The 26,576-nt window shown below is 43.9% G+C and overlaps 1 protein-coding gene across 5 annotated transcripts in view; it reads right to left on the bottom strand.

The window, feature by feature from the left end:
* LOC115409440 (triple functional domain protein) overlaps positions 1 to 25,454 on the bottom strand; it is a 66,272-nt gene extending 40,818 nt beyond the window's left edge. For 4 of the 5 annotated variants that reach the window (XM_030120629.1, XM_030120630.1, XM_030120631.1 and 1 more), the window contains exons 1-2: positions 25,161 to 25,453; positions 3,980 to 4,030 (exon numbers count right to left, since the gene is read on the bottom strand). In XM_030120629.1, the coding sequence (XP_029976489.1) occupies positions 3,980 to 4,030; positions 25,161 to 25,230 (121 nt within the window). In that variant the 5' untranslated portion in view covers positions 25,231 to 25,453. Of the gene's footprint in view, positions 1 to 3,979; positions 4,031 to 25,160 lie in introns of all 5 variants that reach the window. The other variant, XM_030120633.1, reaches the window with a different exon arrangement.
* Positions 25,455 to 26,576: the final 1,122 nt, after the last annotated feature.

The following is a 26,576-nucleotide window of genomic DNA, read 5'->3' as shown; positions in this document are numbered from 1 at the left end:
TGTTACGGGTCAAGAGAAACCAAAACCCTGCACACGTGTGTGTGCGTCCCCGCATAGCTGTGGACTTCCCACATTCGCGGCGTGCCAGACATTCCTTGCTGAGGGATGTGTGGGAATGGCCAGAATTCCTTTAGACAGGGTGTGGACAGGAATAGGGCGGCCATGACACGGACCCTTGACCATCACACTGTAAAGTTCACTCAGGAAAAACAGATATTGGGCTGGACAGCATACTTGGTTTTTCATTCATGAATGTTGTTTCAATGTGGAAAACTGCCAAATGCAATTAAATCCATTATGGCATTTTAAATTGACAAAAGGGACTTCCTTTTCTGCAAAGACAACTCAACATGACAAACCCTGTTGTGTGGTCGAAAATTAGATTTTTTCGGACTAGATGCAACTTACATACACCATAAACTGGTAAGCCCCGGCTACCCCTAAATCAACAGTAAGGCAACAGTTTTTAGACTTCAAATCAGCCCGACAACCAGCAATTGTAAATATATCAGCACAGGTGTGAACTCTTGTTGAGTTGAAACTGAAACTGCACAGCTGCCAAAAACAGAGGCTATGGGTTGTTTTTCCTGAGATCTTTGCTGAAGCAATAAGTTGTCAAGACAGCCTGCACACCTGTGCAACACAATTTTCAAAAGAGTCTGATGGCGTCAGATCAGGGACGCCTCCACTCGGAAAAAAAAAAGAACAAACAGGTGAGATCAGCCGGTGCGAAGATGTTGGGAGATTTGAGCGGACTGAAAACCACGGCTACCTAAGTTCACACTCCATACTGATTCAGTGTCCAATCCTAGCCATCACTGTCTTTGCTTCTTTGATTAATGCCTGTGAAGAGTTTGCATGTTCTCACAAGGCAAACACATTTTTCTTTCTAGGTACTTCATCGTCGTGCCACGATCCAAACACTATCAGCTGAGGTAAGCTCAAAGTAACTGTGAACTGGAGTTAGACACAGCAGTTTAAGATGATGGAATGAAGGAGGGATGGACAGACGGAGAGATGAATGATGCTTCAACCACATTTAGCAGTGCCATCTTCAAAATTCTCAACTATTATGGCCGTGGCTCTTCTTACATGCAGCTGTTTCTCCGACTCTCTTGTCCAGCTCACAGAAGCTCTGATTGGCTGCTGCACACGATGCTTTCCTGAATGACAAAGAGCCGAGAGGAGCTCGTTCGATTGGCTGCTGTGATCCGACACAGCTGTGCCGCAGTAACAATAAGCCCACTGTCCGTACAGCTGGCAATGACTGTAACACTGTAACACACACAAACAAGTGCATGACCAGTTCACAACAAAGGCCAAGTAATGACAAGTTATCGTTTCGTCTTGTGATTGAGCTTTAATTAACCAGATTTTTTGCTGCTTTTTAATCGTTTTTTTGGACAGAAATGAAAAAACTGTATTGGAAACACTACGAATGGCCCATTTACTACTATCACATCTTCAAAGCTATTTTTCAGAAACGTCTGAAGGTGTTCAATAATTTTCTTTACAACATTCAACACTCTTGAAACTATTTCTCAAGCAACTTATTTGGTTTATTCCAAGAGGGGGAGGACATACTGTAGCTTAAAATACATGATTTTCAACAAGAGATATTTGTGTGGCTGCTCTCCCAGGCTGCATTGAAAATGAGGAGCTGTCGATGGAAACAGGGTATCATTATTCAGAAACACAGAGAAGACAGCATGAGCAGCTCAGTATGTGTGCTCCTTTCCAGTCCACTCAGACTCAGAGTCCTGCTCCAGTTTCCCCCTTTTTGTCCCTAAAATCTGAGTTTTGGCTCAGGAGACAGAGTGAGAAAGGGAGAGGGGGGAAAGGGAGAGAGCCTTCTTTCCCTTGCCTCCGTCTCGTTCTGTTCTCTCCATCCGTCCAGACCTCTAATAGCAGGGTAGACCAACCGAGCGAGAAACAGGCCAGGGTTACCCCAGCGACCCAAACACAGCAGGGGAGGAGGAGGAGGAGGCAGGAAGAAAAGAAAGAGAGAAAGAGCGAGAGAGAGGAGAAAGAAAAGACGGCCTGTTATTGGTGCCAAGAGTTCATTCGTCCGGGTCTTTTAATGCCACCTGATCCTATTCTGACAAGGCGTGACGAAAGAGAGGAGAAGCATTATCTGCAACAGCGGGTTTCATCCGTAAAGAGCCAGAGCGATGGGCGGAAGAAAAACCCAAATTTTACATTTGTACTTCTGCAACCGAGTGTAGCAGACAGTATGATTTGTTAAACAGCGCAGCCATCATTTCAGCTACATTTCAGAGTCAGCCACTTGCAGCTCTGCCTGCTGCAACCACGTCTCTTCTCCAGCTATTCCAATCTAATCGCATACGCCCTCTACAGGAGAAAACTCCACCCTGCACAATGCTGCAGCTCAGTGAAGATTACACCCAAATCATCTGAACAATACATTAGCAGATAAACTATTTGGGTTTCCAGACAGACAGGCACAGCGTGGGGTGTGGGGGATGGAGTCTGGGGGGAGATTGAAAGTGAGACAGTAATGGATCCGCACCAGCTTGGGACACTCCCTCCTCGCAGAGCACATCTGTCTGGGGCCGAAGGCATTAAGGTTATTATGTAACCCCTCTCCCCACTCGATGTTCTCGACCCACTGTCCAGCAACCCATTCAGACCAGTGGCTGAGGAGGCGAGCAGATGGATGGACCTAATCCCACTCCACCGCCACTTGCCTCCAGACCAGGAGGTCATAACTGGTGAGCAGAGGAAGCTTAAGAGAAGCATTTCCCTGAAAGAGTAATGCGGAGTATTGTGTAGATGTAATTGCGTTTGTGCTGTTTTCATATCCGTTTTTTCCACGGGCACTGAAGCTGCTTCTGTCAAAGCCCTGGGGCGGAGGAGCAACCTGCCAACTCACTGTCCTCTTTTGAATCTGGGGTTTGAGCTTTTTTTGGCTTTTCAGTGGTGCTACTGCTGATAATCTCCAGCTGAAGTTCATCGTCAGAGTGCAACCAATTTGTTTTGACATACCGACGGCTCATTTAAACATGGTAGAGCATCTTTAACATCTCACTAGTTATCTGTCTAATTAAAGTGTAAAATCAGAGGCAGATGACATTGATATGAAAGAAGTAACCAATATGACTACTCTTATCTTGTTCGACTTTCTAAGCAAATTGAAAAGGAAGCATAAAAGGGTAACTGATAGAGAGGGGGAAAAAATGTTGAAGGATGAGATGGAAAATTGAGCAAATCAATCATAATAAAGGAGACGGCGTATGCGTCCATCTCAACTAGTCATGAAGAGCCTGCTGTCGCTACGGAGACGGTTGGCTGCAGCCAATCACATTCTGGGGAACACAGGATGTGGTGGTGGGAGACAGAGAGAGTGGGGAGATGGAGGGCTGGAGGCAAAAAAAGAATGAGGGAGGTGTGTGACAATGACCTGTCACTGTCACCTGGCACACTGAAATATTAATCGTGTGTGAGAGTTCTTGTTTTATTCTCCTTGTGGGATCCAAAATCTCACAGTCCAACAAAAGTGTGGAGGTCTGCAACTATGTGATCCAGGCAAATTAAAAAACGGCTGAGCTAAAAGGCTGCGGTCACACCCTACTATTTCCTCTCCGGACAATACACAGCTAGTTTATGGGCGCTACACTACGCAGATGACACTGTGTCGTACCAACAGGCAACCAGGCAGGAGTCAAAGGAAAATAATCTTATAAATCAAGGAGGAAGTGACCAAACACACAAGTCAACAACTACTCGACTTCTCAGATGCTTGAAATCTGAAATACTGCTGTTAAGAACGGCAGTGGCACATGTGTTAAATAGGACCACATGGTGTGAGTTCGGAGTAACAGACAGGGGTTAAATGTTAAGAACATACATGTGACATAAGGAAATGCACAGACGAACAATCAAAGTCATACAGTGTATGGGAGACAATGTTATGGCAATCTTGTGACTAAGTTATTGTAGGAGTAAAAGCTTGTTTTACCTGCTATCTGGCTCGATACATCTCCTTTTGGCTCTTTAGGGAGGGGTCCATCTGTAGACAGAAAAATACAAAATACCATTAACAACAAGGGAAAAAGAAACTGCTTGACATTTTTGACATGTTTACGGCACAAAATTAAACGACTTATCAGGAAAGAACTGGTTAGTTTAGTTAGTCGACAAGTGCAAAACAGCATGTACTGCCACAAAGAGCTTAAACGGGTGGATGTGGTGTAGTTTTTGAGGATTTGTGAAATGGAGCAGTTGATTATTGTTCATTCATCTTTCCATTACACACATCTCATCAAAGTAGACCAGCATTACGATCAAATCAATTTAAAGAAAACAGAAAAGTAAAAGCAGGAAACAACACACGAGTGCTGTCATCAGAAAAACAGATGGTGCAGTGAACCTACAAAACCTACACTACAAACAAAACTAAGACTTCGCTCATGGTGAGGAGCCAGGACCTCCAGGGGAGTTCATAGTCCTGATGATTCCAAGTAACAAGCTGCAGCACAGTCCTGTCATTGAAACAACAGTGCCTCATAAGACAAAGTGAGATCCTCCATAGTCCCAAATGACCTTTCACGCATTCCACTCTGATCAGATACCAGCTTGTCTGCAACCATCATGCTGGATCCAGGAATTTGCTGCACTAGTTACCAGCAACAATCAAGAGGAAAAAGGAGCAACCGAGAGAGCTAATATGTCATAGAAGGGTTTTGCAATTGCTATTCTGATGAAGAGCTCCCCAACAGTCACTTTTAAAGTGAAATAAAAAAGAATATCGTCAACACTGTCTTAGTCACAGAAAACAGACCTTAATTCTCAGAAAGCACACTCATGAGAGTGAATATTACAGCAAGGAAACCTGAATTGGATCCTGTCCGAGAGCTCTAACACAGCATGTTGACTCCGAGCTGGACCTGCACAAGCAGGAGTCATCTTCTCGTCAGCCTGTAACTCATGACTGAGACCCACTGGTTTCTCAGCCAATGCAACAATCAGCGCATTGATCCAGCCTATAGCTTGTGTGTGTCTGAGAGAGGGCCGCTGCTGTGACTGAGGGGGAAGATACGGTCGGTGTCATGTGCTGTCAACATGTAAACAGGCTGGACGCTTCACTGGCTGAGTCAGTGACACATGCTCCTTCTGTTCTGACTCAGTATTAGTCCTTCCTGTTTAAATCAGAGCCATGTACCGAGGCAGAGAGAAGCTGAGAGTTGCACTTACTAAACGGGCCCGTACTGTCAGTGATCTAATTATATGTGCTGGAATTTTGCTGGATTGTGATTTTAGGCTGCATTGCATACAGTACAGTAGAAGTAGACAGATAGGATGCATTTTCCCCCTGAAGTTTTCCATGAACTGAAATGCACTGAATCAAGAACAAAATGTTCACAGACACAGGTTGAACTTTTCTTTCATTACACAAAGTTTTTTTTTAATTTCCAATTAATTACCTTCAAAACCCATCCCATCCCAACTATGCTTGACGCTGAATACGCCGACTGATACAGATGGAGCCTTCTGCTCATCTACTGTGTTTGTTACTTGTGTAATTTGGAACGTTTTCAGGAGACTTACGTATGTGTAGCAAACAGTAATACCACTTATGACCTGTGGGGGCAGTGTTGTGCAGTTCATATGAGACCAGCATAAGAAACAAAGAAGACAAAGCAAAGATTGTGTGTGTGTGTGTGTGTGTGTGTGTGTGTGTGTGTGTGTGTAGACATACAAGCAAATTTACAACGTTGCTTCTCCTGGACATGAGGAAAAACAAACTTTGGGCACATGGGAGTATGAGTGCAGTGACGCATGACAATGTGAGAAATGAATGCAGCAATTTACGTGCGTGAAGGAATGAAGCTAGCCTCGTAAACCAGACCCGCCCACTCCTCATCCACATTTGAATTTGGATTTGGGCTTAGTCTGGATAGGAGTCCATAGAAACTTCTTACAGGGGGTGTCGGTTACTCATTTGACTGACAGCGCACTTCAGCCAATCAGCGCTTCAAAACAAATACGTCATCAAAATGCGTTCGCTTCTCTAAGGGTTAGCATTAGCTCATTAGCTCCAGCTTCTCTACACGCAAAGACATGCGAAAACGTATTTTCCTGTAAGAAACTCACCAGGTGCAGATTCTTGCTCTTGCTTGATTGTTGTAATTCTTTTCAGAAAATCCCTTTTATTAAGAGTCACCTTGGTTCTCTGGGCCCCTCTGTCCAGTCGAGCATCAGAAACCTCGGTGTCTGGTTTGACCAGTCCCTGTCTCTGGACAACCATTCAAGACTTTTGGTCAAAAATTGCTTTTATCATTTGAGAAATATTGCAAAGCTGAAGCCAGTTCTATCCGGCACTGATCTGGAGTTGGTGATTCATGCTTTTATTTCTTCTCGTTTAGATTATTGCAACTCTCTCTTCTCATGTTTTAACAAAAATGTTCTTAACCGTCTTCAGCTGGTTCAAAATGCCGCAGCAAGACTTTTAACGGGGTCCAGCAGATGGTCACACATTACGCCAGTCCTGTCTTCTCTTCACTGGCTCCCTATTAAATTTCGGATCGATTTTAAAATCCTAGTATTGACTTTCAGAGCCTTGCATGATCAGGCTCCTAAGTATCTTTGTGAACTGCTTCAAACGTACTCACCTGGCCGCTCGCTCCGCTCCTCAGACCAGAACCTCCTCATGGTACCAAAAACGCGTTTTAAAACTAGAGGAGATGTGTCCTTTCAGGCCGTGGCTCCAAAACTATGGAACGCCCTGCCTCTGTCCCTCCGTGTGGCTGATACCATTGACTCCTTTAAAAAGCAGCTGAAGACACTTTTATTTAATCGGGCTTTTAGTTGACTGGACGTTTCTGATGCGATTGATTGGCTGTCTGTTCTTATCACGTTTATTTGATATTGTTTTTATTTTTGTTTTTTGCACTGTGAAGCACTTTGTGATTTTATCTGCGAAAGGTGCTATACAAATAAAGTTTATTATTATTATTATTATTATTATAACTTTACTTATTGGAGCTTTCAGACTACGGTTAAAGTTAAAGTCCGTAATCTCCGCTAGACGCAGTGATGGCGCCACTTCTGGTTTAGCCACCGGAATTCGCCAAAAAAAATTTGACAACAAAAAGCGGCAACGCTGAGTGGCTCGGCCGTTTCACGACCGAGTGAAATCCCCTTCTATGGGCTCCGACCCAGACTGAGCTCAACTCCAAAATCCAAACGTGGATGAGGAGTGGGCGGGGCTTGTTTACGAGGCAAGAATGAAGCATATCCGGACCATAACTTTGAACATTACGTTTGTAATAGCTGCTTCATATTCATTTAAATTGCAACATTGGAATCGAAGTAGCAGGAACCTGCTCTTCTGCTCGTGTATGTATTAAATGTGAATGACAGTGAATGAAACAAGAGACTTTTAAATTTGCATATCAGACTGAAAGGTGTTTTGTCTAAAAGCAAAACAGAGAGCATCATTGAATAGGAGGCATTATTACTGGCTGAATAGTTCCTCACTTATCCACTCAGTCTCATATGTCAAAATTGACATATCAGACCATCTGACCTGCATTTAAAAGAAAAAAAACTGATCAATAACTTGCATGGCTCAACAAATGCAGTTTGTTTAGCCAACATATGCTCTGTCCATAGGGTGATGACACAAAGACTGAGTGATTGAAAAAATATGCTAAAGGATTTTTTCAATGCATAAATGTGGTGAAATGGTTGCAAATGTGTAAGATTTAGATTATAACACTACAAATCAGTTCTCTCCAAACTCAGACTGATGTAATTGGAGCATTCCAAATTGTAACACTGTAAGTTGGAAAATAACCTCATTAAAATCGGTTCCTGTAATATTTTGTGTTGAATATAAATAAAAACATCCCATTCATTCACAAGAACACTGTAACAACAGACCACTCTATCATATGCAGATGTGTCTTTATGGGTCATGGACAAATCCAACATCCCACTAAACATTCATAAATCACATAAACTAACATGAGACACTGTGCATAGCCATGTTCAAATTTCAAACGATGCAAAGTCTGAATCTTGACCCACTGAGGGCGGTTCTTATAAACCATCTGCTTTGAAACCAACTGGGAATTCCAAGTTCAGAGGACAACTCAACGCCTGTACAGAGGCGCTGAGACACTCATGATTGGTGAGACCTCTTCCCTGTGTTCTGGCTTGTGTGCGTCTCGCTGGTTTCAGAACTTATTCATGTGATTGGAGGAGTGTGACTGCGTACAGTTGCAAATCTTAATCTCAAAGGTTGCATGCAAACTAATGAAATTACTAAAACATGTTGTGCACTTCCGTCCATGAGCTAACTCATTTATAGTCAAAGGCTGTGTTTGATTTCATTGTTTCCAACTTTTTTTTGATGAACAGAAGAGCCATGAAAAAATGTGACAATAACACCTCTACATTTTGCTGCTAATTCAGCTTATTGAATTCAAATGAACTATTTTGGCCAGAGTGCAGGTGCATTTGAATAATCAATATCTCTTATCTTTACAGCATTTCTACATTACTAAATGCAATGCATAAACTCCCTGTCAGTGCTGGAGCTACACTGCTGAAATGAAAGAATTGCACGTGCCATAAGTACGACAGACAGGATGTGTACACGAGCAGAGGGGCTGCTGTCCAGCTCAAGGGTCAGGGTCAAGACCCGGTGTCAAGGCATGCTCGTCTTGCTCAAGAGCTGCTGAACAAATAGAAAGGAAGAAGACAGAATAGTTTCCTTGGTAGACGTCTCGGTGTCCTGTTGAAGCTGTTTTTTAACATGCATTTGCTAATTTAGCCTTCCTGATAAAGCCATCGTCACGTCAATGATTCCTAGAAGCGTACAAAGTATGGCAAGGTATTATCTAACAACGTTTGGCTTATGGGCGCTTCTATTAATGAACAGAGCAAGAGCTAAACGACACGAGAGCGAACTTGCTGTTAAACGGGAGCCAACGCCACGGGCCTGGCGAACATTACATAAACGAAGCATGGGAAAGCAGAGCTGAGCAATCGAGAGAGAGAGAGGCACAAACACCTCGAGGGATTTCTCTCCAAATCCATGTACCTGGGAAAAACTTCACAGGGAGAGAATGAGAGGAAGGGGGGAAATCATGGGGAGAGAGGGAGGCAGGAGAATAACCAAACACCAACATACTTCACATTTTTGCAATGCCAGAGATGTCCACTTAAGCTGCACTGTGCAACACTGTAATACCAGGCTGCAGTTGTGGTCGCCCGCAAGTTATCACAATCCAAACAATGAGATCTGAACCCAAGCCAGACGTCAAACATGCATTCAAAAAGGAGATAAAACGCGCTGTGTGGGTGCAAAAAAGAGGCGTGAAAAGTCGGGAGGCTTTTCCTCTACGATGTGTCCGTTGGAGCAGTGGGTTAATCCAACCACACACACACATAGGCAGACAGACATGCACACACACCGAGCCAACTCTGCTACAGACCATAGTAGGATAAGCCCACCGCTGAAATGTCAGCCAAGCCGTTTGGATAAAGTTAAACAGATCACGCACACATCAAAACGCTGTTGAGGAAATGACAAAGCAAAAAGCAAAAAAAAAAAAAAAAAAACTGCAACGAGTCGAACAAAACATCCAAACTGGTCTCTCTCTTATGCAGATAGAGTGAACTCACTGAGACTGGAGCCCGGCTAAACACTGGCCGTACTGTACGCTACACTGAACTCGCTTCCACAAGACGGCTCGCTCTTGTCCCGACACACACTGTTCCTGTCTCTGAGCCCGCATTAACACAAGACCACCCTTTCTGTGGGCCCCTGCCTTCCCTTCCTTCTCGGCAGGCACACTCATCGCTTGACTCACGCGCAAAATGGGAAAGACCCCCACTTTTATTTGAAAAAAAAAATTCCTATTGTCTGGCTCACACTCGCCAAGATGAGGTGTGAGGCACAAAAACAATGAGCAATGCCCTGCTGTCAGAGCGGTCGCAGAAACTGTAGAGGTGGGGGGGCGTAGCAAACTTTTAAATGTCACGGGGCACAAACGCCGCTTTCAAGAACACGTTACCTTCGGGACCGTCCTTCTGAGAGGATTTTTGTTGTCTGGCTTGATGCATTACGCACAGTAGATTCCACTCGATACTGTGGAAACAGAACAATGGAACTGGATTGTACACTGTATCAAAAAAGATGTTCAGCTGAGTAACTGGAATTAACATGTAGATTGAGTTTTCACTACTAAATTCTTTTTTTTTTTTTTTGAGTCTGCACAGTTAACCACAATATGTATAATGATTTACCCGATATTTAAATGAAAATCATTAAACTGGCACATGAAGCGTTTTTTTTCCCTCCCTTTCTTTCCCCATGCCTATGGAGTCCAAATGTCATGATGAATATGTGAAAAACATTCAGAAGTTCAGCAATCAGGCGAAAATGACTGCTTGTGCATGTTGGGGGGGTTCTAATGCAGTTAAAGCTCTGTAACACACTCTGAAAGCACCCGGTCAAAACGAAAATCTGCCTAACTTCCACTAAAATAATAGATAATGTTACCATAATGTCAATAGGCAGCAAGGTATCATTATCTAGACTAAAAGTGGGGTTAATGTGATATGTAAGCTTACAGCTATGCCATCTTTTTCCACTATAACCTATTATACAACATTTCAACAAAAAACGCATCATATTTGAGTTTTCCGTTTAGAAAAGATTTGTGCTTGCACAGCAACATTTTGAAAACCGTTTGAAAAGCTGAAAACAATGTAATGAGCATGACAGGCCAGTTGTTTTAGTAATGAAACTATACACAGACATTCATATGGATTTAAACTGTTGTGCAAATGTGGCTGTACAGTTGCCTACATCTTGGCAGGCTACATCAAAAAAAGATAAAACTGATTCAAAAGTGATCATCTGTCCACTGCTGTAACACAACCCAAAAGGTCCATTAAGGAACATTTTTATGTGAAAAAAATTTTACATTTCGTGTTGATAATGGAAGACTTCGTTCGGATGTAAAACTTGTCACACCCTTTCATTTTCATTCTGAATTTTATATAATAAGCCACTTCCCGACTGAAGCAAGAATAACATCCAGAAAAATAACTTTTAAAGTCGATGGTGGAAGATGCAATCGAAACACGAGTCTCCCATGCACATACCTGCATAAAGCAGTGAATGCTGACAGTATGTACTATAAGCATTGAATGTACACATGGCTGTTAATAAAGACAAATTAGGGACATGCAGGTCCACTGCAAACATGAGCAGTCGGTTTATACAGATTTAATTAACGGTTTGACCCTTAACTAACCCCAAAGATGACTCAACTTTACCCATACACCACCTGAAATATGATATACAATTACAATCGTTCTTTGTTCTCTTCGCATCGGCCTCTTGTTTGGCTGTTTTTATCTGTAACCATGAAGGGATTGATTACTGAGGTTCTCATCCAGTCATTCCAAACAGATTATCAGTCTGTCTGTGCACGTTTTAGCGAGGGCACATCGGGCTCACGTTTTCGTATGCAGCCCCATCGTCATGCAGTCACATGTCGCCTCTCAGGGTGAGTCTCCAGTAGCGAAGTAACCTCTGGTGGATATTCAAGGGGAGGAGATTTGCAGGCCACTGCTTTAACCGTCATCTCGAAGACCTTAAGTCCATCCTGAGGACTCCCTGCAGAGCCAGAACCTGAACGCCCTGACCAACAGGAAGCGATGATCAACACCTTCGGGTGACTGACCTTAGCGAGGCGGTAAAAAGAGGAGGTGAGAACTAGCCGAAGACTGAGATCGAAGGAAAGAGCGAGCGAGATGGGGAGGGCAACGGTGAGAAAGCAGTTTTGAATGCACTGGAGACCCGGTGAAAAAAAAAAAAAAGGAGTACAATGGTCTTTCAGGACTTGTCCTAGTTTGGTTCACTCTCTCAAAAACAGGAACAAAGACCAGTTTTAGTCTTTCACAGTGAATCAGTTGCAAGTTAACCCATTTTTTTTTAGTGACCTCTTTATTAACCAGCTGGAACTCTTGTTAGCACAGGTTGGTATTTAAACTGACACTTTTCTTTTCATTCCATCCCTCGCTCGCTCGCTCGCTCTCCCTCTTCACATCACAGCTCTCCTTCTCTCTTCTTTCCACTCCACCTGTGCTGAACAGACTTACTTTATAACAATATAATCATTCACTCGGTCCGAGGTGTATTGTTAAGGCTCCTTTTATAACAGAGTGTGAAGTGAAAATGGCTATCAGCAGAACGTGATTTCACGACGAACTGCAACAACCTGCACTCCCGACTTTCCCTCCCCACCGACGTACCTCCAGTCTTCTCCTTCTCCATCTTCTCTCCATTTCTCTCTTTGCCCACACGATTCCTTTCCCTCTCACGTTCCAGTTTGGTTTTAAGAAGACGGCAGGAGTGGGAGATTTTTTTAAATTTCTTTTTTTCCCCAAGCTCGCACCAATTAGCTATTGCGCCGGAGAAATTACAGAACCGGAGCGCTGCAGATGAGAGGGCTAAGTGGGACAAGCTTCTTCTTATGAACACACAGGAAGGCGAGGGGTTTGCATATGAGTGTGCATGTGTGTGTGTGTTTGTACACTGTATGTGTGTTTAGAAAGCAAAAAAAAAAGTCTTTCACTTACATCTCTGACAAACACACTTTCTTGGCTAATGTGCTAATGAGACTAAACTTGATATTATTGTATTAAGCAACTTTAATCCAGAGGAGCAAAACGATACCCGCAGAGGGAAGCAGGCACTCAGTGGCTTAAGTTCTCTTCAACCACTATGAAACTGAGCATAAACACTGTGTACTGTTTGCCCTGATTCAAAAGTTTTTCTTTGCACTGCACATAAAACTGCATTTCAATTTAATCCTAATTCAGCAACCTTCTCTTTTGGACTTAATCTATTATCAAAACCATAAAGACTGTGTAGTTTCTCTGTTGTTGGTTCTTATCAGAGAGCTTTCACGCTTATCTGAACCACAACCTGTGTGTCTGTTTGTGTGACGGGCTCTTTGTAGATGGCGCTTATTTATTTATTTATTTATTTTTTATCCAGTTGCCTTTGTATACAGCTCCTTGTCAAAGCAGTAACCATGGGTCAGGGGGACTTACATGGTAGCTGTTGTTACCGTAGTGACGGACACAAAACGCCAAGATAAAACATACAACATAGTTCTTCTGCTTCCTTAAGGGCCAATCCCAATTCTACCCCTTACCCCTACCCCTTAGCCCTTAGCCCTACCCCTATCACTCTCCTACCCCTTTTAGAATAGGGCTGAGGGCTAGGGCTGTCTTTGCAGCACTATGAATTGGGATACCCCTTGGCCCTTTAAGCCCCGCCGCACTCCTATAACAACAAAAAATTATGGATATTAGAAATGATAGAAATTACATTAGAAATTACTTTTATTTTTTTAAAAATGGTATTATTATTTACCTTATATTTCTTTTTGAGGTTCTCCCACTTTTTTGAAGCTTGCTGGGCTGTAACTTCCCCTTCCAAGCCATTTTCTTTTATAATTTCCTAAAGTAATACAGATATATTTATATAAACACGTTTTATTACTGACATATTATAGCTTAGACGAATAATATAATTTACTCCCAATGTGTTTTGGCACTGTATTTTGATTTCAAAAACTTTTCTTCCTTTTTAACCTCTAAACCAGGGGTCCTCAAATACAAATCTTGAAGGTCCACATTTGCTTTTTATATACAAGCATGGGTCCGGACTTCAGCGCCCTGTGGGAGAGGGGGCCCCCCCCTCGGTGATACCGAGGACTGCCGAGCAGTGCGGTGCGACGGAGTGCGCTGGACATGCGCAGAGCGGCGCGGTGCAGAACGGTGCTCACACGGAACATGGAGCGTTTAAAGAAAGATTTTTTTTTTTTTTTTTTTCCATACATTTGCCCTGGGGCAGCAGCGAGGTGTGCCGCGGTCCGGTCGTGGACCGCGGTCCGCTAATTGAGGAACCCGGCTCTAAACTGAATCAGCAGTCGGGTTTCATCGGGGGTCCCTGTGTCTAACATCATAAAAACATGATAAAGGATGACGTTAATTCAGTGATTAGTGCTCTTCATAAGTTACAAATTCACGATTGGAAACGGTGCTACGCAGCGCTAAAACGTTAATCCATGACTGGGACACTGTCACGCTAGTTTACCTATAAATTCAGTGAAGCAAATACACTTTTTATAGCTTTTTAAATAGTATACAGAAAGCAATCTTACATTTGTGCGACTCCGTGGTGGGCGCCATGTTGTTTTTTTCTGGCCAATGTGAAACTCCGCCTACCCCTATAGAGAATAGGGAGCATCGATGCAGACTTCGCTGAAAGGGGTGAAATAGCCCTTCCCCTTTCCCCTACCCCTATTCAAAAAGGAGAATTGGGATAGCCCTTAAGCCTCGTGAATGCGCATATCATAGGGGTAGGGGTAAGGGGTAGGGGTAAGGGGTAGAATTGGGATTGGCCCTAAGTGTGTCTCTCTCGGTTAACCCTTCGATGGGCTGGTAACCTGTCCAACAAGTACCCTGGCTTTCACTCCATAACAGCTGGGATGAACCCCGGCTGGTGAAGGGATGGACGAACGCTACAGACCAGCGGCTGTAAACTTTGATTCCATGAAGCCCCTCGGATTGTCTCTTCAGAAATTCTGCAGAAAACCTCCTGAACCTCCGGTCACAGTGAAACCAAATGCTGGCAGACCCTCTTGCCAAACTGCTGCATGCCTGATAAAGAGTGAAAGCATTTATAGTAATAAAATTCTAATCTGTGAGTGTAGTTATTAAATTGAGTGAGTGCAATGATGCAGTTTTTTTTTTTCAGCTTGTTACCTCACCTGATCCACCCCAACGCCCACGTACAACCACAAAAACACACACTGTAATCCCAGGGAACAAAACAGCAGATTAGACTCGGTCAGCGTGTGTAATCCAATGAACTCTCACCTCTAACATGCCTAATGCTGTTAGAGCTGACATCATCACACCGACACACACACACACACACACACACACACACACACACACACACACACACATACACAGTGTGTGTGTGTGTTTCTGATTTAGCCAACACATCTGTTTTCCCTACACATCCTGTAGCATTTCAGAGACTCTGCAACCTGCATGATTCACAACATACAAATTCTATTTACCACTGCAGATGGAGTTTTCTTCAGTGTGTGTTCACAGAGAAATCCCATTTTTAGAACCGATTTCTGTGTTGAACTTTGAAGTCACGTTCGGCCACTATAATTCATCTCTCTTATTAAATGCAACCCAACCCCATCCTGCCTCGAAGGGAAGCTGCTACTTCTTGCATTACCATGCGCGGCGCTCAGGGAAAGGAGGACCTTGTTTACAGGCATCCGACCATCAGGGAAGTGAAAGCTGTTCCCTCGGAAACTGAATCTGCCGTGTTTTGTACTACTGCCGGGGTTGTATTACTGTGGCACAACTGAAAGTTCATGCTGACATCATACGTGCTCTGGGCTGCAAACAAATCCAACGCTGCCATGCGAGAGGTCAAAATATTTTCCCCTTTCTGCGACAGTTCGTCTTTTATTACCTTACACTTAAAGTCCTGAATTTCTTTCATTATTCCTTCATTTACATCGAAGATTCTGCCGTTGTTCACTCTGGTCCCGCGTTTTGTGAAAAGGTCCTTATCACTTTTTTAAGACCTCGTAAAATTTCCCCATTCACCCTCCGCCTGTTTGCTTCCAGCCACTAAACGGACTGCGGTTCAGACAGGAAACTATTACCGCCGGCATGAGAAATTCACCTCTCGGCTCACCTCGTGACATTTATTCAGCCTAGACTTTGCTCGCAGAATACGTCATCGTGAAGCCAAAGTAAACCTGACCCTGATGACCACTCTCCAGTACAAGCTCTCTCTGTGATACGCAGATCCGGCACCTAACTCTACAAGCTGGATGATGGATTGCGGCAGCGTGTGGATAATGTCGACCACAAGAAGTTTGAACAGAGCTGGTGCAGACGGTGGAGCGTTGAACAGGGCAGCTTCTAGACCAAAGAAGGAGATGATGCCGCTTAAAAAAACACGATTAAAAGTTGAGGAAACCATTTTTTCTCACCACAATTCCAGAGTGTGCCATTTACAGCAACATTATTGAACTTCATTTGAATTCAACTCTAGATGGACCGAACTTTCTCTACTTGTGAAGTGTTGATCAATGGATGGGACTGATTCAGCCTGCAAGATAAAGATATAAGATCCATCCATCTTTCAAGTTAGGGAGGTGGGAAGGTAGGGTCCATCCCAGTCAACTTCTTTGCGGTGAAGGGAGACTGATTCACAACAACAGCGGTCAAATCTAAGAAGGACCAACATGGATAAGAAGAAATAAGATGTTGATTGAGGGGTTCAGTGCTGAATCTGCTGGATGTGCCTGTGGACATTAGAAATCATGTCTCTGTGTTAAGGAAACTAAAACCTAAAGTCACCTTGTCAGCAATTCTTGAAAATCTTTAAATCACATTTCCCCAATTGTCTCAGCAGGTTATGTGACTGATAGCTTCTAATATAGTCTTATTGTTAATGTAGCTGTTGGAACCAGTCCCAGGCTTACTTCTTTTCTACCAAACTGGTTTCAGTGCCAGTTCGGAGCCAGAGCCTGACTTAGAACCAGCTCTATGTATTTCCACCGGGGCCAAGCTCTCTAAACTGCTGCTCAGCAAGCACCATCAGCGGCTGGTGGCGGGGTTATTGAAAATGTGTAACCGCCATCTTGAAAACTAAAGTCAAGTGAATTCATTCATTATTTTAACTGGCAATGGGCATAAAATCAAATCTCACTTGACTCCACATCAATGGAAAAGCAACCGGTTCTTTGAAGCTGCCAGACTGGAACCAGCTAAGCACTAGGACCAGTCTCAAAGACAGACATCTTTATTTTATTTACTTTGTTTTTTTCTGTTCCGGAAACACTCCACTCTGCAAGCATTGTTCCTGTCGTTGACTTAAGTCTGGTCAATGAGTGTCTGCTGGCTAATGATTTACTGAAACTTTAGCTCATACTGCTACAACCTTCAACAGACAACAGTTCAAACAGACACCGCCCTCCTCTTTCCTCCCACTCACTGTGGCCTCGGAGCAGATTAAAGTGAACGTTGAGAAGCTTCAGCTTGCAATCTGCCTTTAAAATTGCATGTACCTGCACCTGTGAAAAGATCATTTGTTTACTCAAGAATTCTTTTGGAAAGTGATTTTCTATAAAGTGACAGTTTGAGCACATTCCTACTAAACATGAGAAGACTTCATAAATAACAGGAAGTTTAGAGGGGAGTAGGACAATTCTGCTCCAACAGACTCAACAGATGGCTGTCAGTTATATTATTTCTAATTCTTTTTAGCTCCCATAAAAAAGTTTCAAACGTCGATGAGATCCCCTCAGATCTCCACCCATATCCAGCAGAAACGGGACGCTTTTATCTGCAATGCTAATGTTTTCCAAGTGCTCAGGCTGCTGCTCCTGTTACCGTCGGCTCAGTGTTGCTATACTGCTGCTTAATTTTAAAGGGATGAATGCCTTTCTAACTGGAACATTGCATTTTTAATGCTGCAACAAAGGCAACAGTTCAAGTAGAAGCCCTTTTTTTTTATCCCCGTGTTTCAGCTTAATCTGCAAGCCCTTTTCTAAAAAGCTTTTTACCCGGCCATCCATTAGCTTTTGATTGGAGCTGCCTTGCTAAATAAAAGGCTGAAACTCTCCCCGTCATTCTCCCCTCCAGCTGGCTTCCATTTATTAATGCTCGCTTTGCGCTCTTCGGCACAACAGTGAAAGGATGTACCTGATGTTCCTGCGTGCACGACTTAAAAACAGTCAACTCGTGGTAGGGATGCGAGACTGAATGCAGAATGCAGTGTGAAACAGGGTTGTAGTGCGATGGGAATATCGTAAAAAGCCCTCCTGTGAGTGTAAGTGTGAAAAAACTATTGACAAAGAGCAGCTAGTGCTGATTATACAAACCCCCCTGTGCAGTGAACCACATGACGTCCAAAGGCAGACAAGAGTTCCTCCAAATTACTCGGTCCGAGCATCTTCCACTGATTCTTTCTGTGCTCTGCAGCTTTTTGCAGCCAGATGGGTCTTGGTCTGGTCTTTTATTGCACAATTTGGCAATAATTATCACATGATTACAATCATTTATTGTAATTGATACGATTATTTTAATTTGCCGGTATAAAAAAAAAAAAAATACAGGACCATGAAATACATGTCATACTCCCAGCATTTTCTGCTTTGTGTTTGTTAATGGAAAGTCAGTCTACGCATTCACTAATAAACCACTAACAATTTACATTTAGTAGCCAAACAGTTCTGCACTAAGTACTGTAACACTTATGTGGTAAGGACGCACGCAATTAGTGGAGTAGACGTCAGCCCGATCACGAGTCAGTCCCCACAAATGATCAGTTCAACCAACTTGTTCATGCGTAAGATCTCATGTACAAGTTTTTAGACCACTCTGGTTTGACAGTAAATTCTTCCAGCAAATAAAAACAAGGCATGTCAGCCGTGTCAGATTTGAAAAAGAGATATCACCCACTGAAGCAATGCAAAATCTTTCATTCGGATATAAACTTTCCTCAGAGATACGGATTTAGTTTGGTTTGGGGGAAAAAAAAAGTAAAAAATAAGGAACTTACATTAAATAAGGCATTTTGTTTGACTTTTAATGTACAAATTGTTTCTTTTTTTAACTCTTGCCTGCTAAAAATGACTCATGACAGCTCGAGTTCAGACTTCAAACCAGGCTGCAGGGGCTTCGGTTCCCTTCATAGCTGTTATTACTGAATCCTGTGTGAGTCTTGAAGGTCTCAGGTTGGACAACATGAATGCAAAACATCTTCCAATCGACCACATAGTTGCACCAACAGCAACCTAGTTTCCCACCACAATTGTGCAAATTATTTGAGAACTGTTTTGAGAGACAGATCGGAACAATAGGAAACGTTGCCTGGCTGAATCACATTCTTAAGCAACTTATGTCAACTGATGTGGTGCAGAATGAAGAGAAGCTTCAAGGTTTAAAGTGGGCAGGATATTTCGACACATTGTTGGCAATGAACGTGAGTCTGTGAAATCGCTCGTCTTTCCAGCTTCAGAAGAAAGTGACTGAACCCCCCCCTCTCAGGTGATCTCATCCCACTTATCTAAGCTATCAATGTGCATTGTGGGAAATACTGGATCCAGCAGCTTTGGGGCAGGTCTCATACTAGCAACCTAGAACCAGGATATCTCAGCTTCTCCTGCTGCAATTACAGCCATTTTTTCACATTCTTCCACATAATTTCCAACCGTGAGGATGTGCACATTTCACAAATCCCCTTTAGAGGTGGGAAGATGTCATAATGGTGTCAGTTCCCGATGATTATGGACGCTGAACTAGATGTCCGGGGGGGCGGGGGGGGGGGGGGGAGATGAGTGCAAAATCTATGAAAGGAAACAATGTGACCCCAAAGTCAGCCTTCATTCATTCATTCAGTATTGATCTGCGATGTACCGTCCATCTGTTTACTTCCACCCCATCACGATAAAAGAAATCTGCTTTGTACAGCATTAGGCTGTAGCCTCTGCTCTGTGTCTGAGTTGGCAGCTTTAAGCCCGGAGGAAACCTTTACTGAGGGACCGCAATCAGTCTCCATCTCCTGGATCAATATCCATTAGTCTCAGAGTGTGTGTGTGTGTGTGCGTGTGTGTATGTATGTGTACAGACCTCATCCTGTGTGAATGGGCCTGAGTCATAAAAGCAAAGCTGTGGATCAGATTTCTTCCTTGGTCCCTCCTTGCTTGTCTGTTTCACTTGCGTTGCACAAGCACACACGCGCTCATTCAAAAACCTACGGGGCCAACCGCCGCCGCCGCCGGACGCTCATTCACAAGCTCGCCGCCAAGACGGCTGTAAATTTTCCGCTGTGGATAATACCCCGCCCCGACGACTGGCGAGTAATAAATGCATAAAACCAACACCAAATCAGACTCTTAGTCATCGGCGTAGCCGGAGATATGTTTGGAGTGGAATAACCTGATGATTGACAACATGCCACAACAAAACTCCCAGCTCCGGAGCTCTGAGGCCTGGGTATTAATTCCAGTCTGGGAAGCAGGGGATCCGGAGAGAGACGGGGGGAAGCTTGTTATTTTTTTTTCTTCTTTTTATTAGTTGTCATTTTGCATCAGGGCAGAGAGGCACAACGTGATGCAACAAGAATGAGATGAGGGAGGAAGAGGCGGGAGGCGGGGGGGTGGGGGGGGAGGCAGGGGGCTCAAAGCAGACACTGGCGAATGAACGCTCAGAGAGCAGACAGACAGAAGGAAAGAGGGCAAAATGAAAGAGAGAGAGAGAGAAAGAGTGAGAGGACACATAAGACAAAGAGACCCAACGCTGAGGGACGGAAAAAGAGAAGAGGATGTCGAGGAGGGGGAGTGTAGCCTGTGGCGAGACACTCAAACCTGTACATGTTGGAACAAGATTGCCAGATATATAAGAAGGAAGTTCACGAGCAAAACAAAAAGGGTGGGGAGGGGGGGGCTCTGAACGCGACACTCAAGCCTCCCATCAAGATCAGTGCACAGAGACGGCGGTGGGCTGCCTATACTTAGCCCTGGATTGGTTTCATAGCTGGTTTTACTGATGCGCCGTTCAGACGTTTGAAGAGATGTGTATGTCATGAGCCAGACAGACTGCTCACTCTCATTACAAACACAAGATTAGTCAAAGGATTTCTGATTCAGACACAATAGGTAGGAAGAAAGCACTCTATCCTGCTGCTTTGTGGAAATAAGCATAACTTTAAAAATGGTGAAACAGTAACTTCAGGAGTGTATACATACGAGGGGGTACCCAAAAAAAACCGGAATTTGGTCAGAAAACAATAATAATAATGAGTTCCGACTTCTGGCTGTCAGATGTGCTGCAGGTAAGCCTCATGCACATCTGTGAGAAATTTGAGCTCCGAGAGTTACACTGACGCCTGTCAGGAGCTATTTATAGCAACAGAGTGCAGAGGCAGTCTGCGATTTTTTCCAAAATGTCGACATTGACGGGGAAGACAGAGCAGCGCGTAAACATTAAATTCTGCTTTCTGCTGGGAAAAAACAGCAGCAGAAACACTCACCTTGTTGCAGCAAGCCTACAAGGATGATGCTCTGGCGAAGAATCAGGTCCATGAGTGGTTCGGGTGGTTTAAAAAGGGCCAGATGTCCGCGCGTCAGGTGCGCTCAGCCGTGAAAACAATGCTGAGCTGCTTTTCCGCTGTCCAGGGTCTCGTCCACAGCAAGTTTGTCCATCCAGGTCAGACTGTAAACCAGGACTACTACATGGAAGTCCTCAGATGGCTCCGTGAGGAGGAAGCGGCCCGCGGAGTGGCGGAGTGGAGCCGGTTGATCCACCACGACAGTGCGCCAGCGGACACGGCGCTGCGCGTCACGCAGTTTCTGGTGAAGAATAAGATGAATCTCCTCTCCCATCCGCCTGATTCGCCAGATGTAGCCTCGAGTGACTTTTTCTTGTTCCCCAAGTTGAAGAAAGAGCTGAAGGGACAGCGGTTTGCAGATGTGGAGGAGGTGACAGAAAAATCGCAGCCGGCAAAAAATGGCACTTTTACGCGCGGGTCTGACGACGCATTGGTGAAGTGGGAGATACGGCTGGAGCGCTGCATGAATGCAGATGGGGATTATTTTGAAGGCGACGGTGGTGTTTTATTTTGAAATGTCATAAATAAAAAGTTATAATCAAATTCCGGTTTTTTTTGGGTACACCCTCGTACACTGGAATTTTAGCCATCACACACAGAAGATGAGCGATCATGAAAACATCTCTTGTGGTTAAAAAATCTGCGGTTTTGTAGTGAGAGGGTTTCACAGACAACTCTTTCCTTTTGTCACGACCGCAGACACCCTGAGATGATCGCCTGACAGCACTAAATGTTAAAACCTTTCATGAGCACAGCAACACTGCATCAAAACGGGAATTAGCAGATTCATGAGCTGGATCATACATCGTACATAAATCCTACAAGACTTTCATTCTTCATTCACTACATGTACTTATCTCCTGAAAGCACCAGTGCCCTACATACACTGATAAGATAACCTCACCTAAATACAGATGATCCCTCTGTTTACTCATGAGTGCATTTGTGCATGCCAGATGTAAGAACGCGAAAAAACAATTGCAAGAATCCCCATGCATGGTGCTTGACGCAGTTCGGAACTGGTGATAAACAAATGGTCATCAACCAAATTAATGTTGGGCTGCACAGTGTCAGATATGTGATAATCTTCTTGAGTACTGCAATAAAAATATAACTCACACAGAATACAAACCCTGACACAAACGCTAATGTCTTTGTAATTAAGAGACTCGCTTTTTCAAATCACAGTGCTCTTTCAACTGCCTCTGATTCTCAATATTGTGCATGCTGATAATAAATTAGTTATATACAGAGCAGCACTACCGGTCGTAGTGTCTGTAAACAATGACAAATAGCAACCACATAGTTAAAAGCACACCAGAAAACACTGATCATGAAGCAGAGTCATATTTGTCAAAGTTGAGGTGTGGGTCCCGGATCTGGCCATTCTGATCTGGCTCACTTTCAGCTCAAATGGGCATTTATAACATCTGACCTATGAATATATGAACAGTAAATAAAACAAAAGTAATAAACAACTGGAAATTTGAGAGGCTTTACTTTAATTATTCCTGCAAAAAGATGATTCAGTACTTCAGTACATCACTCAAGAGTCTTGACTGAATCGTGTGGGGGCACATTTTGCTACCTTTGACAACATGTGGAGATCAGAAAAAGGAGGATGCCTCAAGCTTTGTGCCGGATAAGTTTCAGATTTTAATGAAAACAGGATACTTGGATGATTAAGAGCATCAGGCACAGACTGGCCTCAAATTTAAACGGCCCTTGTGTTAAAATATTCCACCGCTATACCAATGCCAGCTGGAGTGACATTTCATATCAATTCAGAATCCTTCCACTGTATTTCAATATTTACAGATTTGTACTGAGAGTACCTACAGTTTCTTTTCAACCAAGGCTGGAAAACACAAAAGTGAACCGAAAGTTAATCATCTGTGTTATAGCCTCTTGAGAACAAACAAATAAAGTTAATATATGCTTTAACTGCCACACTGGTAAATAAACAGCTACTTTTAAACTATAAACTACCACTCCAGCAGATGGGCTTATAGTAATAAGAAAAAGGGGGGCATATCTGAAAAGTGTAATTACGCGACAAATTAACAACAGATCTGATTAAATGCAAAGTGGAAAGGCTGCAGCTGTGCGCCACCAGCAAAGCGTGTGAGTTTACGGGATGCTTCTCGCCCCTCTCCTCAAGAGGAAGCCATCGCCATCAGCTCAGTACGAATACCCAACTTCCCTCTGTGGCTTATTGTCTCTCGCTAGACACAAAACCACAGGAGATAGAGGCTGAATGTCAATACGCCGCATTCTCATCCTTGCTTACACCCTTCAAACTGTGCCTCAAAATCTGAGCTCTACCGCACACGACTGTGATCTGGCTCAAGAACAGAGTGCTGTTTTATCGCACTTTCAATCGTATGTCAAACTTTTAGGTTTGGCGGGTTAATAGTCACTGAAAAACAGCTTACAAAAACACAATTAGAAACATAAACTGCACAATCAAATTGGGAAGTTGTTGAAATATACATCAGCAGTCATTCTTTTAAAGCTACCAAAACAAACAGATCTGAATGAACACACTAACAGACGTGACATCAAGCAGTAAATCCAATGCACCGCCTGCAGCCAGGGGACAGCTACAGGGTTATCTGGCACATGCAAGAGCAGCCCACAGGCTCAGCAGCTTGCTCATGTCAAAGAGCCACAATCAGGCTGCTTTTCACCCACAGATCACTGCCTCATACAAAAACACCCCTCAAAATATAATGTAGGCAATGATCAATGGATGCATCATACTGTGGGATGAGTAAAAGTAATCAGATGTATTCTTTTCTTCTTTGAATTTTTTTTTGGCAAGGTCTGTTGGCTAGAATCAAACTTGAAATCACATTTACATGACCATTAAATCTCCACAAGGAGCCCTGAAATTCACAGTTTATGAGCCATTGTTGCAGCCAGATGAAATCACAGTAGGCCCGGGTGAGGACTTAGCTTTCAATAGACAGTGTTAGCGCTTCAGTAACTGGGTATTGTGTTATCAGGTGGGCAATCAGGAGATTTAGAGACGAGCAGATCTCTGACAAAGCCTTATTTGAGGTTCGAATCACCGCGATCAAGAGTAAGAAGCAGCCTTTTTGGCCTCGATAGCTCCACTTCTGAGCTAGCTCCTCCTGCACAGTGCACACCCAGGCTAGAAGTGCCACGCCGTGTATTGTTTACATAGCCTGAGCCGTTGTGCTATTTTTTTTGACAGCGTGGAAAAGTCCAAACTACGAGTTAGCAGGGAGCTCAACTCAAACGGACACGCGTTACATGAGGTCCCAACTCTAAACATGTCAGGATCACACGCCAGCTTTGTCAACTCACTGCCAGGCTAGCTTTGCTAAAGTGGCTAACGTCTGTTAGCTCGCAGACAGGATTCACTAAATCTGATTGGAGATTCACTAGCATTGGAAGCTAATGCTGGAACTGAAACTGTCGGTCCATTGTCGGACAAGGACAAACATTTGTAGCTCAGCTCAAGCCTGCTTTCCACATAATCGTTGTAAACAGCATGTCGTATTGGTATTTAACTGAAATAGGTTAAATTGTCACTTAAACAAGAAATAGAGTTGATTGTTGTATTGTTAATAATAGTGTTATTACAGTCGAGGGGCGGTGTAAAAACCCATGAGAGGTGTCCGATAATGGAACTATGATGATTAGCGCTCCTGCTAACACTGCCTGCATGCAAAGTCTGTGGGAGCTACCTGAGAGTGAAAAACACTCAAAAATGTAATTTAAAATGTCCACAAAACTCTGCCATCTGTTGTGCATGTCGCTCGTCTTTAGAGTTGTGCATTTCGTGTCGTGAAAGTCCCTGAAAGCTGACAACACGGACGGGAACAATGTGTGGATCCGTAGCGGAGGGAGCAGCTCTCAGCGGAGCGCCCAGCGGGGCTCAGCCCGACCTCTCCCCCGCCTCCCGACGGCCGCTTACCGCTCTTGAAGAACGCCTCTATGTCGCCGGCGTCCTTCGTGGTCTCCTCCGCTCCTTCCCCGGAGCTCATGGCTGTCACAACCCCGAACCGTGTGGGCTCAGTATCTCCCGAGTAGATCCCAAAGAAAGCGGACAAAAACGCGGCGCGCGGTCACTCCCGGAGCGTCATGGAAGCCACACGGTCGGTCGCGGTGACTCGGAGGTGTCAGCGGTGCCATCTGCGGCCCTCCATCTTTGGGGGTAGCGTAACTAGAAACGATCGGCCGGGGGGCACCGGGTTCCTCCTCGGAGTGGAGCCGAGGGGAGAGTCGCTGATGAGACGGAGGGGGGGAGGTGGGGGGGTGCGGGGGAGGCGGGAGGGGCTGGGTCGCTGCTCGGTGAATCTCCGTCAGCTCGCTCTCGGAAACGAGCACTCGAAGAAACGAGGGGCACGTGAACGCAGCACAGGGACAATAAGGAGAGAGACAAAAAAAAGTCAGAGAGAGAAAATGAAATGTTTAAACTGTCTCATCTGCAGTTAATAAGCATCCCTGCTGGGGGGAAAACTGAGTTTTCAGTTGGATTAATAAACACAGGATGATTCAGGAGCATCCTGGGGTTTCTGTTCCGTGAACAGAAAAAAAAACAGATGAGCAAAGAGTCCTGGAAACAACATAGGGAGAAAAAGGTCAGCTGGTTTGACTGAGGTTTCTTTACTGGATCATGTATGAACTGAGCTGGATCACTGAGGCCATCTGCTGGTCTTAACTTGGAACTGCTCAAACTGGCCAGTTATTGCCCCATCAGTGACCTTGAAACCCCAACCCCACCCCCAGCACCAAACTCCAAATCAGCACCAAAAATCCTCTAGTTGAATGACAGACTTCTTAATGATTTTCATCCATCCATCCATCGTCTATACTTTTTTATCAATCCATTTAGACAATTAGTCTTAAATGCACAGTTTTCTTGAACAGAGAGAACATATTCACAAAGAAAAACATGAACCCCGCATGACCTCCCCTAGGTCAGAGTGCAAACCACTGCATCACTGTGTCACCCTGTTCTAATGAAAGAGGAACAAAAAGTATTTCATGGTTTAGAAAATGACCAATGATCTGATTTACAACAAGAACATCCACAAGACGAATGGAGTTTGTAGCTTTTCTGTGGGGGAGTTGTATGTTCTCCCTGAGCTCGTGGTGGTTTTTCTCTCAGATTCCAATTTTCTACCATATTAGGACAACAAAAAATGTGTTTGAGATCAATCAAGCTTTATTAGGTGCTTCTTCTCACTTTTCTTTCATCATGTTTCATCATATTCATCACATTGACTGATGTGAAAATGACTTACAGATGATGTGACATTATACGCTCCTTTGAAGCTGATGCTCAACATAAAGACAACCTCTGTGCTCATCAGTCACTGCAGGAGTG

This window comes from Salarias fasciatus, chromosome 22 (assembly GCF_902148845.1).
Source record: "Salarias fasciatus chromosome 22, fSalaFa1.1, whole genome shotgun sequence".
Lineage (NCBI taxonomy): Eukaryota > Metazoa > Chordata > Actinopteri > Blenniiformes > Blenniidae > Salarias > Salarias fasciatus.
The sequence above is the reverse complement of the archived record's forward strand: the minus strand, read 5'-3'. Positions and strand labels throughout refer to the sequence as shown.